The following is a 12156-nucleotide window of genomic DNA, read 5'->3' on the forward strand; positions in this document are numbered from 1 at the left end:
ATACTTAGATTAACAATTATGAGGTAAATACTTAAGTCAGAGATAGCCAGTAAGAAACCAAGCAAACGGCCAACAGCTTCATAATTAATATAGCCTCCTAGGTGCTCATTTGGGACTGATGTGGCTCTGGAACCAGGCTGGTGGGAAGGCTGCACTCTATACTAAATGAGGCACAATTATTGTGAGAAAGATGATGAGTACACTAGAATGTAGCATTAGATAAATTCAGGAAGATGTCTATAAATATGATTTTCCTCAAATCTAGCAATTTTAGATCAATTTTCTTTAGATACTTAGTATGAAAAGATCAATGCACAGAGGGGGGAAAAGATTATTCAATTATTCCTGGAAATTTATAAAAAGAAAATAAACAGGTGGGCATAGTTAAGTCATTGCAACCCTAAGATTTAGGAGCCAGCATGGATTGCATACCAATCATGACAAACAGATAAACAATAACCAAGACCCTAAAATGTATACAGTATAACCTAAGTGCAGAGAACAGACACTTTCCTTTACCACATACAACACTGAGCTCTAAGGATATCACCCAAGGTCTGCTAAATTGGACAACAAATCAAAAATTCCTTCAAGCAACAGAGTGAGCTTTACCTGTTCTTCTTCCTTCCGTTTCTCTTCTCTCCTTTCTTCAAGTTTCTTTGTTAGTCTGTTTAAAAAAACAAAACACCAAGATAGAATCTATCATTCAAAACACAACTAAGAATTTCATTGGGGGGCAGCAGGCATGGTGGCACACACCTACACACCTTTAAGATCAGCATTTAGGAAACAGGTTTACTAGGGGCTACATACCAGACTGTCTCAAAAAAGTTTCATTTAGCTAAAACAAAGGGGAATATAGAAACCAAAACATAACCTCCTGAAAGTATAATAGTTTATCTGCCCATCTCATCTCTACAGAAATCCAGGAACCCACAGGAGTCTATCAGAAGCCCCTTTCCAACCCTAGCTGTTTTATCCTATATTTACTATTAGAGTTCTCACTTTTTAATGATTTATCTGATTGATAGTGATTAAAAAATATATAAATTCTAGCAGTTAAAAGTTTATATTGTTCTTGCATTGGACCACAAAGTTTGATTTCCATAGCTTACTTCTTGAAGCTCACAACTGCCTGTATTTACAGCTGCAAGTGTCCAAGACACTAATTATTTTGAAGTAATTTTATTTACTTTATTGCCATCATTATTACTGTTTTGTAGGACCTCATGTTTGCTAAGTATTCTAGCACTGAGCCAGACAGAGCTTCTCTGTGTAGCCCTAACTGTTCTGGAACTCATTCTGTAGACCAGGCTAGCCTCGAACTCACAGAGATCTACCTGTGTCTGCCTTCCAAGTTCTGGGACCAAAGGCATGTACCACCAATGCCTGGCTGGAAACTGTAATCTTTTTAAAAAATAATTTATTATTTTATATATATTGGTGTTTTGCCTGCATGCAAGTCTGTGTGACGATGTCAGATCTTGGGAGTTACAGACAGTTGGGAGCTGCCATGTGGATGCTGGGAACTGAACCTTGGTCCTCTGGAAGACCAGTCAGTGCTCTTAACTGCTGAGCCATCTTTCCAGCCCCCGGAAACTGTAATTTTTCAAAACAAGATGCTATCTACACAATGAAAAACAAACCTTTCCACTCTAACAGTGAGATCCTCTGCTGGTCTCTGGTTTGAACATCCATGAGGCTCCTGGGAGGGGTTGTCATGACTTGAGCATTCTCCTCCTTAATTATTAAAAAAGCAAAACAAAAGCTGCATGTAATGCAACTGAAAAAGATGTAAGTCACCTGTTAACTTTGTCTCTTGAATACTGGGATGACAGAAATGCACCACTGTGCTGATGGAAAGGCTGGACATTATCTGTCAGGGATGCTACAGTGAGACTAATGCACATCCTTAAATATGAAGTGAAGGAATAGTCTTCCTGTACCTGTTGCAGTATCCGACTTTGTGTCAGAAGCAGCAGGTGTCTCACAAAGCTCTGTATTCCTGGACTCAGTATTTTCACACACGTCATTAGGTTCAAGTGAGGCAGATGGGGTAGATACTGAACTTTCTGACTGGTTGTCATTTGTCACTGATGTCTCACCTTTAGATGAGTGCATCTTGGGAGAAAAGAAATTATAACTCTATAGCCATTTAATTGTAGATGAATTATCAACACAAACACACACACCTGAGTAGAAATACTAAACCCTCAGTAAGATAAATTGAAAGCGTAAGTGCTAGGCTAAACAAAAAACCATACTATGGATTGAGCATGGGAGCCTACCAGTCTTCAATCCCAGGCAGAGACAAGTGGATCTCTGTAGATTCAAAGCCAGCCTGATCTACATAGCAAGTTCCAGGACAACTAAGGCTATACAGAGACCTTTCCTCAAAACAAAATCACATTATGGAATTCAATTACAAGCTGACCAGAGCACAATTTTCCTTCTTCAGTACTGGGGGATGACCTATTTCTCCAGCCCATAAAAGGTTTTAAAGCAGAGTGACCTTCTGGCCAGGCGAGGGGACTCAAGACACTTCCAAAGACAAGGCAGATGAAGAGAAGCATATCGTCCTCAGGACAAGCTCACTTTTCTCAAGGGCCCCAAATCACTGCAGGTGTTGGCCCTCTATCTATTTCCTCAGATAGATGGCTGGCTGGGGTAATACTGCTTTGTCAAGCTATAGGATTCAGAGGGCAGTTCTGTGTTATCTTCAGACAATACCTATTGTTAAAAATTGAGCTACCCAGAGGCTTGACGTCAGAGAACATACACAGGTTGGGAAGCATCAGTTTGGCCTGCCACAGCCCCTGAGAGAAAGGAAGTCCAAACAGACTGCTGTGAACTGAATTCTGGAGTCACTCTTCTCTTCCTCACTGTTGTAGTCTGAGAATTAAGGTTCTAGGAGTGCACTTGATACTCACATAGGCATCCCTCTAGAAGGGTGACTAATGCTCAAAAGCCTTGAAAACACAAAGGCAGGTCTTTACTTTTACCAATCTTAGTGCTGTGGTTGCCTTCTACACTCAATAAATTATTAAATTAAAAAATAGCCTTGCACCTCAAAGTTCCAGGAAAATACGAACAAACCAAATCTTGAAACACTAGATAGCAAGAAATAATAAGGTTGAAATTAATGGCTGGGCATGGTGGTGCACGCCTTTAATCCCAGTACTCGGACGGCAGTGGCAACAGGGGTTTGATATCAGCCTGATCTACAAAGTTAAGACAGCCACACAAAGAAACCCTGTCTTGAAAACCAAACCAAAAAGATTGACAAAACCGCAGCCAACTAATGTAACAGAAAGAGAAAGATGACATAAATTACTAATATTTAATGGAAAGGGGGAGGTTACTGTAGAAGTCAATGAAATACAGAAAAATAAAGATTCATTAAAAAAAAAAACTGGGCCGGGCGTTGGTGGCGCACGCCTTTAATCCCAGCACTTGGGAGGCAGAGGCAGGCGGATCTCTGTGAGTTCCAGGCCAGCCTGGTCTACAGAGTGAGTTCCAGGACAGCCTCCAAAACAATAACAGAGAAACCCTGTCTCGAAAAACAAAAACAAAAAACAAACAACCAACCAAACAAACAAAACCCTGGAAAATCACTGGGGTTGGTGAGATGGCTTATAAGTTAACAGTGCTTGCTGCTCTGGTAGAGCATTTGGGCCACTCACATCAGATGGTCACAACCATCTATAACCTAGTTCTAAGGGATCCAATGCCCTCTGAGCACCTCAGTACCTGAATGCATGTGGTACACATACATACAATCAGTCATACATACACACAAACTAAATAAAATGTCTTCTTTAAAACTGGAAAATCACCAGGCATGGTGGCACACACCTTTGATTCCAGCACTCAGGAGGCAGAGGCGGATGGATCTCTGAGTTTGACATCAGCCCAGTCTACAAAGTGAGTACTAGGACAGCTAGGGCAACACAGAGAAATCCTGTCACGAAAAACCGAAATAAATAAAAAAGTAAATATAACTAAATAAAACTGGAAAATCTAGACAAAATGGGTATTTCCTTGAACACCTATGACCTAGTAAATATTAAATCAAGAAGATATAAACAATTTAAACAGATCCATTAAGTTAATGAAACCAAAGCCAGAATAAAAAAAAATCTTCTAAAGAGCTGCAGAGGATTTAAAAAAAAACTTAAACAAAACAAAAAGTAACCAACCAACCAAAAACAAAAACAACAAAAGAAAGAAGTTGGTGGTGGGGATGCACACCTTTAATCCAAGCACTGAGGAGGCAGAAGCAAGTGGATCTCTCTGTGAGTCTGAGGCCAACCTGGCCTACAGAGCCAGTTCAGGGATAGCCAGAGCTATACAGAAAAAAAACCCTGTCTTGAAACTTCCCACCCCCAAAAAAAGTTCTGGTTCCTTCTTACTTGTTGGACTTTGTGAATTCTTGTAACAAGTTCATCTGCAGAAACACTCCCTGCTATTACTTCCAAAGGGATTCCGCTGTCTCCTATAAAGAAACTGGATGGGACACATACTACAGGATCTGTACAGGTTAATTAAGTCTAATAATTCATGCTTGAGACAAGAAGTTTTATAAAACCAATAACAAAGCAAAACACATCATCTTAGTAGATCTCACAATGTGACTAGCTAACATGTTTCTCACCTCAATTACCGTATCATGTCTTTAGTACATGTGATATGTAAATAATTAATGGCTTATACAGCATATTGGAGTGAAAAAACGCATTTCATTCCCTACATCATTATACCCATTTTGCCTCTTGCAACCGACTTTTTTTTTCTGCAAAAGCCAAGGTTTTATTGATTGTTCATCCAACTATGACAAGGACCTGGTCTGGCTAGCTTTCCCAGCAGCCTCCAGAGGGAGTGAAGTTCCCTGTCTACTGCTAGGTTTTAAAGACAAAAGTTACAGGATTACATCAGTAGGTACGGGTTGGTTTCTGAACAATTCGGAGAATTTCTCAAAGTCATATTTTGACATGAAATACCTGTGTACCAGTTATTCTCATTGGTCAGTGCTGAGAGGGAACATTCTGTGGTTTCTATGGCTTTGTCTTGTTACTTGCAGGTTGCCTGTTGTTCATAGATACCAATAGTTTTCAGAACTGTATCCTGGAGACTACAGGGGAGGTTTAGGTCTCCCCTGGAGTTTCTTTTGTGACCAAACAGTTACCAGAAATCAAGTATCTAGGAGGTTAGGGGAGGTCTGGAGTTTCTTTGTGTTCAGTTTTGGCCCTAGGCTCCAGGAAGCCAGAAGATCTTGAGTTTCCTTGTGTCAGAGGCCTACATGTCTTTTCTGTAGCCTGTCATGGCTGCTAAAGCAGCGGGCTGAGAGAGGGTCTAGTCCCTTCACCCCTCTCAGGTATGAACCAGGCAAGCTGGCTGGATCCGACTGAAGCCCCACAAAGAGGTTACAATACTGTGTCCCAAAAAAAAAATGTGTGAAGATGACATTTAAATGAGTCTACCAGACCCAAAATAAATGATAAATATCAAGTTCTAGAGCAGCCAAGGGTACTTAGTTAGGTGCTATCTCAGGATAAACAAAACAATACTATACAGTGGGTCTAGCCCAGCCAGTGTTAGAGCATTTGTCTAGAATGCTACTGACTTTTAACATTTCTACCAAATTACACCATACTGCTCTTCAAATATTTACATTAAAAAAGAAAAACATCAGGGCTGGAGAGATGGCTCAGCCGTTAAGATCACTGGCTGCTCCTCCAGAAGACCTGGTTCAATTCCCAGCACCCACATGGCAGCTCACAGCTGTCTGTAACTCCAGTTCCAGGGGACCTGACACCCTCACACAGACATACATGCAGGCAAAACACCAATGCACATAAATAAAAATAAATTAAAAAAAGAAAAACATCTACTTTGACATTAACTACACTGCATTACCTCAAAAGACTGCAACATAGCTTCTCTTAAAAGGTTTAAATTCTCCTAAATTAAACTAATTCTTAAATTAATTACAAAAAGAAAAGCAAATATAACATACATGAACCCAATTCTTCAATGAAAGGATACAAATTTGTGAGAACTGCAGACAGGCTTCACTGTAAAAAAAAAAAAAAAAAACAAGAGAAAAATCATACATGAATTCAACTGTTTTCCAAATACTGGGTTGCTTTCATTAAATTTATCAGTCCGATCATATGTGTATTTTAAAAATTAAAAATTACTTATTACAGGAATAAGCTGGAAAGAAATATGAATTTTATTTCACAAGACATTTTTGGTTTTTTTAATTGTTGTTTCATAATTTTCAGATCAAACAATCCCTTCTTCTTATAACCCTTAAAGTAGTGGCTGGGTTTACAAGTTAAAAATGTCTATCTTGATGAGTGTGGTGGAATCTGCCTTTAATCCCAGTGCCAGGAAGGCAGAGGTAGGATTTTTATGAGTTCAAGGTTAGTCTCTTCTACATAGTAAGTTCCAGGACAGTCAGAACTACAAAGTGAGAACCCATCTCCAGGAAAAACTAAATCTCATGTTGCTGCCTTAATAAATAGCAAATATACCTAAACAATGAAATCTTGGGGGCTAGAGAGATGGCTCAGTGGTTCAGAGTATGGGCTGCTCTTTCAGAGAACCAGGTTGACGTCTAGCAAGCACATGGTGGCTTGCTTACAACCATCTGTACTCCAGTTCCAGTAATCTAACCCTTTTCTGGCTCCCCTGGGCACTGCATGCACATGGTGCACAGACACACATACAGATACTCATATAGTACACATAAATCTTAAAATAACCTGTAACAAGATACAGTGACATAACATAGTACTCCGGTGTGACAACGATTAAAACATACTAAATATCCATCAAGAAAAACTTTCTAAAATAATTAATGGGGGAAGGGTATAGAAGTTGTCAAACACCATCATTTCTACAAAAATGTCAGAGGGCCACTGAGATGGTTCATGAGGTAAGGCAGCTGCTGGTAAGTCTGACAATCTGAGTTAAATATCTCCAGACCCTACAGGAAGGTAGAAGAGAACCAATTCCACCAAGGTGCCCATATATGTGCTATTACAAGTGTGTCCCTTACCCCTACAGTAATAATTACAATTATTCATAATAATTAAATTTAAAACTGGAAAACATACTTTAATGATTTATGTAACACCAGTAAAAAACTTGGTGGTCAGGGATGGGAGAGAGGGCTCAGATAACAACAAAGCACATGCCTAGCATGTATCATTCCTCAATTCAATCACTAGCAAAACACACCACAAATGAGTGCGCACATGCACACACATATACACACAGAGTCAGGAATAAGGGAGACTTTTTAAGAGTAGTATCAACTAGACACTGAGTGCATGTGGGGCATATACATAAACTCAAGCAGGCACTTACACACACAAATACAAATAAACAAAATAAAACATAAGCTATATAGTTCAATAACAAGAAAACAGGTTTGTTTTACACTATTTTTGTTAATATGAAACAATAAGTGAAAATTTTATAAGCTTACAGGCAATTTTTTTTTTTTGAGGCAGGGTTTCTCTGTGTAGCCCTGGATATCCTGGAACTCACTCTGTAGACCAGGCTGGCCTCAAACTCAGAGATCCACCTTCCTCTGCCTCCAGAGTGCTTGAATTAAAGGTGTGAGCTACCACTGCACAGCACCAGGCAAATTTCTGAATATTCATGTATTTAATGTGTGTGTATGTGCACCACATGTGCCCAGAGGCCAGAATAAGGCATCAAGTCCCCTGAAACTGGAGTTACAAGTGGTTCTGAGCCTCTGTATGGGTACTGGGAATTGAACCCCGGTCCTCTTGGAAGAGCAGCCAGTATACTTAACTGAACCATCTCTCCAGCCCCCTGAATGTCTTGACAATGTTTTTCCAAGCATGCTATCTATTTTGAGGTCAATGTTAAAAAGACATCTGCAACTGTTAATAAGTTAATGATCTTACATTCTGAAAATTATGCCTGACTAAAATCCAAATTAGCTGGGAGGATGAGGCAGAAGAACAAGTTCTAGACTAGCCTGAGCTACTGAATGAGTTCAAGACCATCTTACACAACTTTGTAAGCCTGTAGTAAAGTAAAATGGCAGGTATGGTAACACACATGCATAATTTTTTTTTTTTTTTTGGTTTTTCGAGACAGGGTTTCCCTGTGGCTTTGGAGGCTGTCCTGGAACTCGCTCGGTAGACCAGGCTGGTCTCGAACTCACAGTGATCCGCCTGCCTCTGCCACCCAAGTGCTGGGATTAAAGGCGTGCGCCACCAACGCCCGGCCACACATGCATAATTTCAAGCAGGAGGTTCAGTAACTCAAGGTCCTTAGCAATATAGCAAGTTTGAGGCCATCTTGGATTACATAAATTCCTGTCTCAAAACACACACACACACACACACACACACACACACACACACACACACACACACTCAAAAAAAGGAGAGAGAATAACTTTGGAGGCTGTTCTGGAACTTGCTCAGTAGACCAGGCTGACCTGAAACTCAGAAAAATCCACCTACCTCTGCCATCGAGTGCTGGGATTAAAGGTGTGCGCCACCACTGCCTGGCTTAATTTAGTTGAGGTTTTGTAAGCCTGATTAGCCATGTTTATCAGCCCGGTGACTTATTTCTTTATAAGTGTCTGTGCACACACTTAAGTGAGCATGCACTCCACGGTGCATATGTGGAGATCAGATGATAATTTATAGGAGTAAGTTCTCTACTTCCAGAATGTGGGTTCTGGGGTTCAAACTCAGGTCATCAGGCTTGGTGCCAATGACTTTACTCAGAGAGCTATCTCCTTATTCCTTTCAAATTAAATGGCTCCATTCACAAAAGAGATTCCAAAAGATATAGGAAATCATTTGTTGCCGAGAGATTCAACATAAGCTTTATAGTCACTTATAACTTCTTCCAAACTAGACACTACAAATCTTTTCCAGGACAGTAAATTTTTACATTTGTTTATTCATGCATTGTGTGCATGTGTGTGTGTGTGTGTGTAGGTTGGGTGGGTGCTTGTGTACATGGACATGTGCACACCATGGCAGGCAAGTGCAAGTCAGAGGACAACCTGTGAAGTTGGTTCTCTCTTTCCACCAAGTGTGACATGGGGATTGAACTCAGGTTTTCTGGCTTGATGACAAGTGTCTTTACCCACTGATCCATTTTAATAGCCCCAAAATCATAATTTTTGTTACATGCTACATAGATGTATAGCAGACAAGAGAAACTTGAATTTTTTTCTTAGCAAAGTGTAACAATAAATTTGAAAATGGCAACCAGAAATTAAGTTCTGGTAAAAATATTAATTTTGATTTGCAAGTTCTTTATAATAAAGCTTAAATAGTAATCATAATGAAATCATTTAGCCAGGTAGTGGTGACGCACGTCTTTAATCCCAACACTTGGGAGGTAGAGGCAAGTGGATCTCTGTGAGTTTGAGGCCAGCCTGCTCTACACGGCCAGTTCCAGGTAAGGCTCCAAAGCTATACAGAGAAATCCTGTCTGGAAACCACCTCACTCCCCTCAAAATTAAATTCCCATTAACTGAGTGTGGTGGTACATTCAAAACAATTAAAAAATAATGTAAGTTCTCAGTATATCTTAGTGCCTTAGAAATCTGTACCCATAAAATTGAAAACTTTTTAAAAATTAATTTATTTAGCATATATATTGTCTTTTGTCTGCATGTATCCCTGCAGGCCAGAAGAGGGCACCAGATCCCATTATAGATGGTTGTGAGCAACCATGTGGTTGCTGGGAATTGAACTCAGGACCTCTGGAAGAGCAGCCAGTGCTCTTAACCTCTGAGCCATCTCTGCAGCCCCCAAATTGACATTCTTAATAGTCTAATAGTATCATCATACATAACAAAAGACCATGATTACAAAATAAAAAAGTAATGAAACATTAAAGCATAAGCATACCTTTTGGTATCAATTTTAATAGCTACAAAATTGTTTGAAGACGCTTCTGCCACTTTCTCATCTTCCCAGCTTGCAGCCATCTGTGTAGACTGCTCATCATCACCTGTGAAAACATTTCAAGGATTCTTAGAAATGCCAAGGCCAGCAATGCTAATTCTAAATTCTTCCCTCCGTGAAACTAGGACTCCAAATAAAATCTAACTCACAAATATTTGTTTCAAGTTTTATTTTTATTGTATGTGTTATGAGTGCTTTGCCTTGCATGCATTTAAGAGCACCACAAGCGTACAGTGCCTGAGGGGAATAGGTGGCAGCTTTGGAACCCCTGGAAATGGGAGACACAGACAGTTGTGCGCTACCATGTGAGTGCTAGGAAATAAACTGGCCCTCTGTAAGAGCAGCAAAGGTTTTTCTTTCTTTCTTTCTTTCTTTTTTTTTTTTGAGACAGGGTCTCTATGTAGTTCTGGACTCGCTATTTCTGCCTCCCAAGTCCTGGGATTAAAGGTGTGCTCTCCCACACTCAGTTTAGCAAGCACTCTCTTAACTTTACCAAACTTAAACACTGATCTGTATGAAGCCGTGGCTGTGGTCCCATGGTAGAGTGCTTGTCTAGAGTTCATAAAGCCCTTGGTTTGATCCCCAGTAGAGCAAACACACAAACATGCACCAAAACCTCTATCCCATCACTTCAGTTGACTGTCTAAAAATACATGCAAATATAATTACTACTTATAGCTTCCACTGCTACGGCCTTGAACAAAGCTAGCAGAGGTCACCCAGACGATTATAGTAGCCTAAATGATTCTTCCTGCTGGGTCTTTTATTTTTTTAAGATTTACTTATTTTTATGTGTATTTTGTCTGCATACATATATGTATACACCACATAAATGTCTAGTACTCAAAGAGGCCAGAAGAGGCCAGGCAGTGGTGGCACACACTTTTATTTTATTAAAAATATTTTATTTATTTATTATGTATACAATCTTCTGTCTGCATGCCAGCAGAGGGCATCAGAGCTCGTTCAAGGTGTTTGTGAGCAACCATGTGGTTGCTGGGAATTGAACTCAGGTCCTTTGGAAGGACAGTCAGTGCTCTTAACCGCTGAGCCATCTCTCCAGCCTGGCACACACTTTTAATCCCAGCACTCAGGAGGCAGAGGCAGACAGATCTCTTGAGTTACAAGGCCAGCCTTGCCTACAGAGTAAGTTCCAGGATAACCAGGGCTACAAAGAGAATCCCTGTCTTTGGGGGTGAGTAAGAGTCTAGAAGAGGGCTTCAGATCCTCTGGAACTGTAATTATGAACAGCTGTAAGCTGCCATGATATGCTGGGAACTGAAACAGAGTCTTAGGAGAGAGGAACAAATGGTCTTAGCTTGTCCAGTCCTACTAGGGTGTCTACTCTTATACAGAAATTGGCTATCATGTAACTTCTAGGAACCTAATTTAGGGCCTCTATAAACGGAGCAAGTGCTCTTAACCATTAAGCCATCTCTCCAGCACCATTTAATAAAGATAAAAAAAAAGTTTTAAAAATGTAACTTCACTATAAAAAACTTGGACAATAAAACCATCACAGGTTACCAACCTTCTAATACACTATTCACCTTATCTTTATTGTTTACTGTCTTTCTCTCCCAATTAGAATATATTCCAGGAGGGCAAAGACTGTTTTTCATGTTATCTTAAGACTGAAATCCCTACAACAGGTATCTAAGCATATAGGAGGCATTCAATGTTTACGGGAATAAACATCTAAATGTCTAGTATAGTGAGCATACAGGCATGCCTACAATACTTGACTGCATATCTGATTGAGATGACAGCCTATGAAAAAATTGGACATGGAAATAGGACAGATCAAAATCAATAAGAATACCCTTTTAAATCCCAGCACTTGGGAGGCAAAGGCAGGTTGACCTCTTGAGTTTGAGGTCAGTCTGGACTACTAAGTTTCAGGACAGCTAGGGCTCCATAGAGAAACCTTTTTTTTTGGGGGGGGGAGGGGATTCGAGACAGGGTTTCTCTGTATTATTTTGGAGCCTGTCCTGGAACTTGCTCTGTAGATCATGCTGGCTTCAAATTCACAGAGATACACCTACCTCTGCCTCTCAAGTGCTGGGATTAAATGCATGAGCCAACCAACGCCTGGCTGAGAAACCCTGACTTAAAACAAAAAACAAGCATTCTTTTTATATTCACTTTAAAGAAGGGGAAGTTTTTTTGTTTGTTT

The 12156-nt window shown here is 40.0% G+C and overlaps 1 protein-coding gene across 1 annotated transcript in view; it reads right to left on the reverse strand.

The window, feature by feature from the left end:
• Ubxn4 (UBX domain protein 4) overlaps nt 1–12156 on the reverse strand; it is a 33991-nt gene that overhangs the window by 15799 nt on the left and 6036 nt on the right. Inside the window, exons 2-7 of the mRNA XM_040737379.1 lie at nt 9924–10026; nt 6046–6074; nt 4413–4531; nt 1947–2121; nt 1647–1740; nt 613–667 (exon numbers count right to left, since the gene is read on the reverse strand). Coding sequence (XP_040593313.1) covers nt 613–667; nt 1647–1740; nt 1947–2121; nt 4413–4531; nt 6046–6074; nt 9924–10026 — 575 coding nt within the window. The remainder of the gene's footprint in view (nt 1–612; nt 668–1646; nt 1741–1946; nt 2122–4412; nt 4532–6045; nt 6075–9923; nt 10027–12156) is intronic.

The sequence above is a fragment of the Mesocricetus auratus genome, unplaced genomic scaffold (genome assembly GCF_017639785.1).
Source record: "Mesocricetus auratus isolate SY011 unplaced genomic scaffold, BCM_Maur_2.0 Super-Scaffold_100676, whole genome shotgun sequence".
Taxonomy (NCBI): domain Eukaryota; kingdom Metazoa; phylum Chordata; class Mammalia; order Rodentia; family Cricetidae; genus Mesocricetus; species Mesocricetus auratus.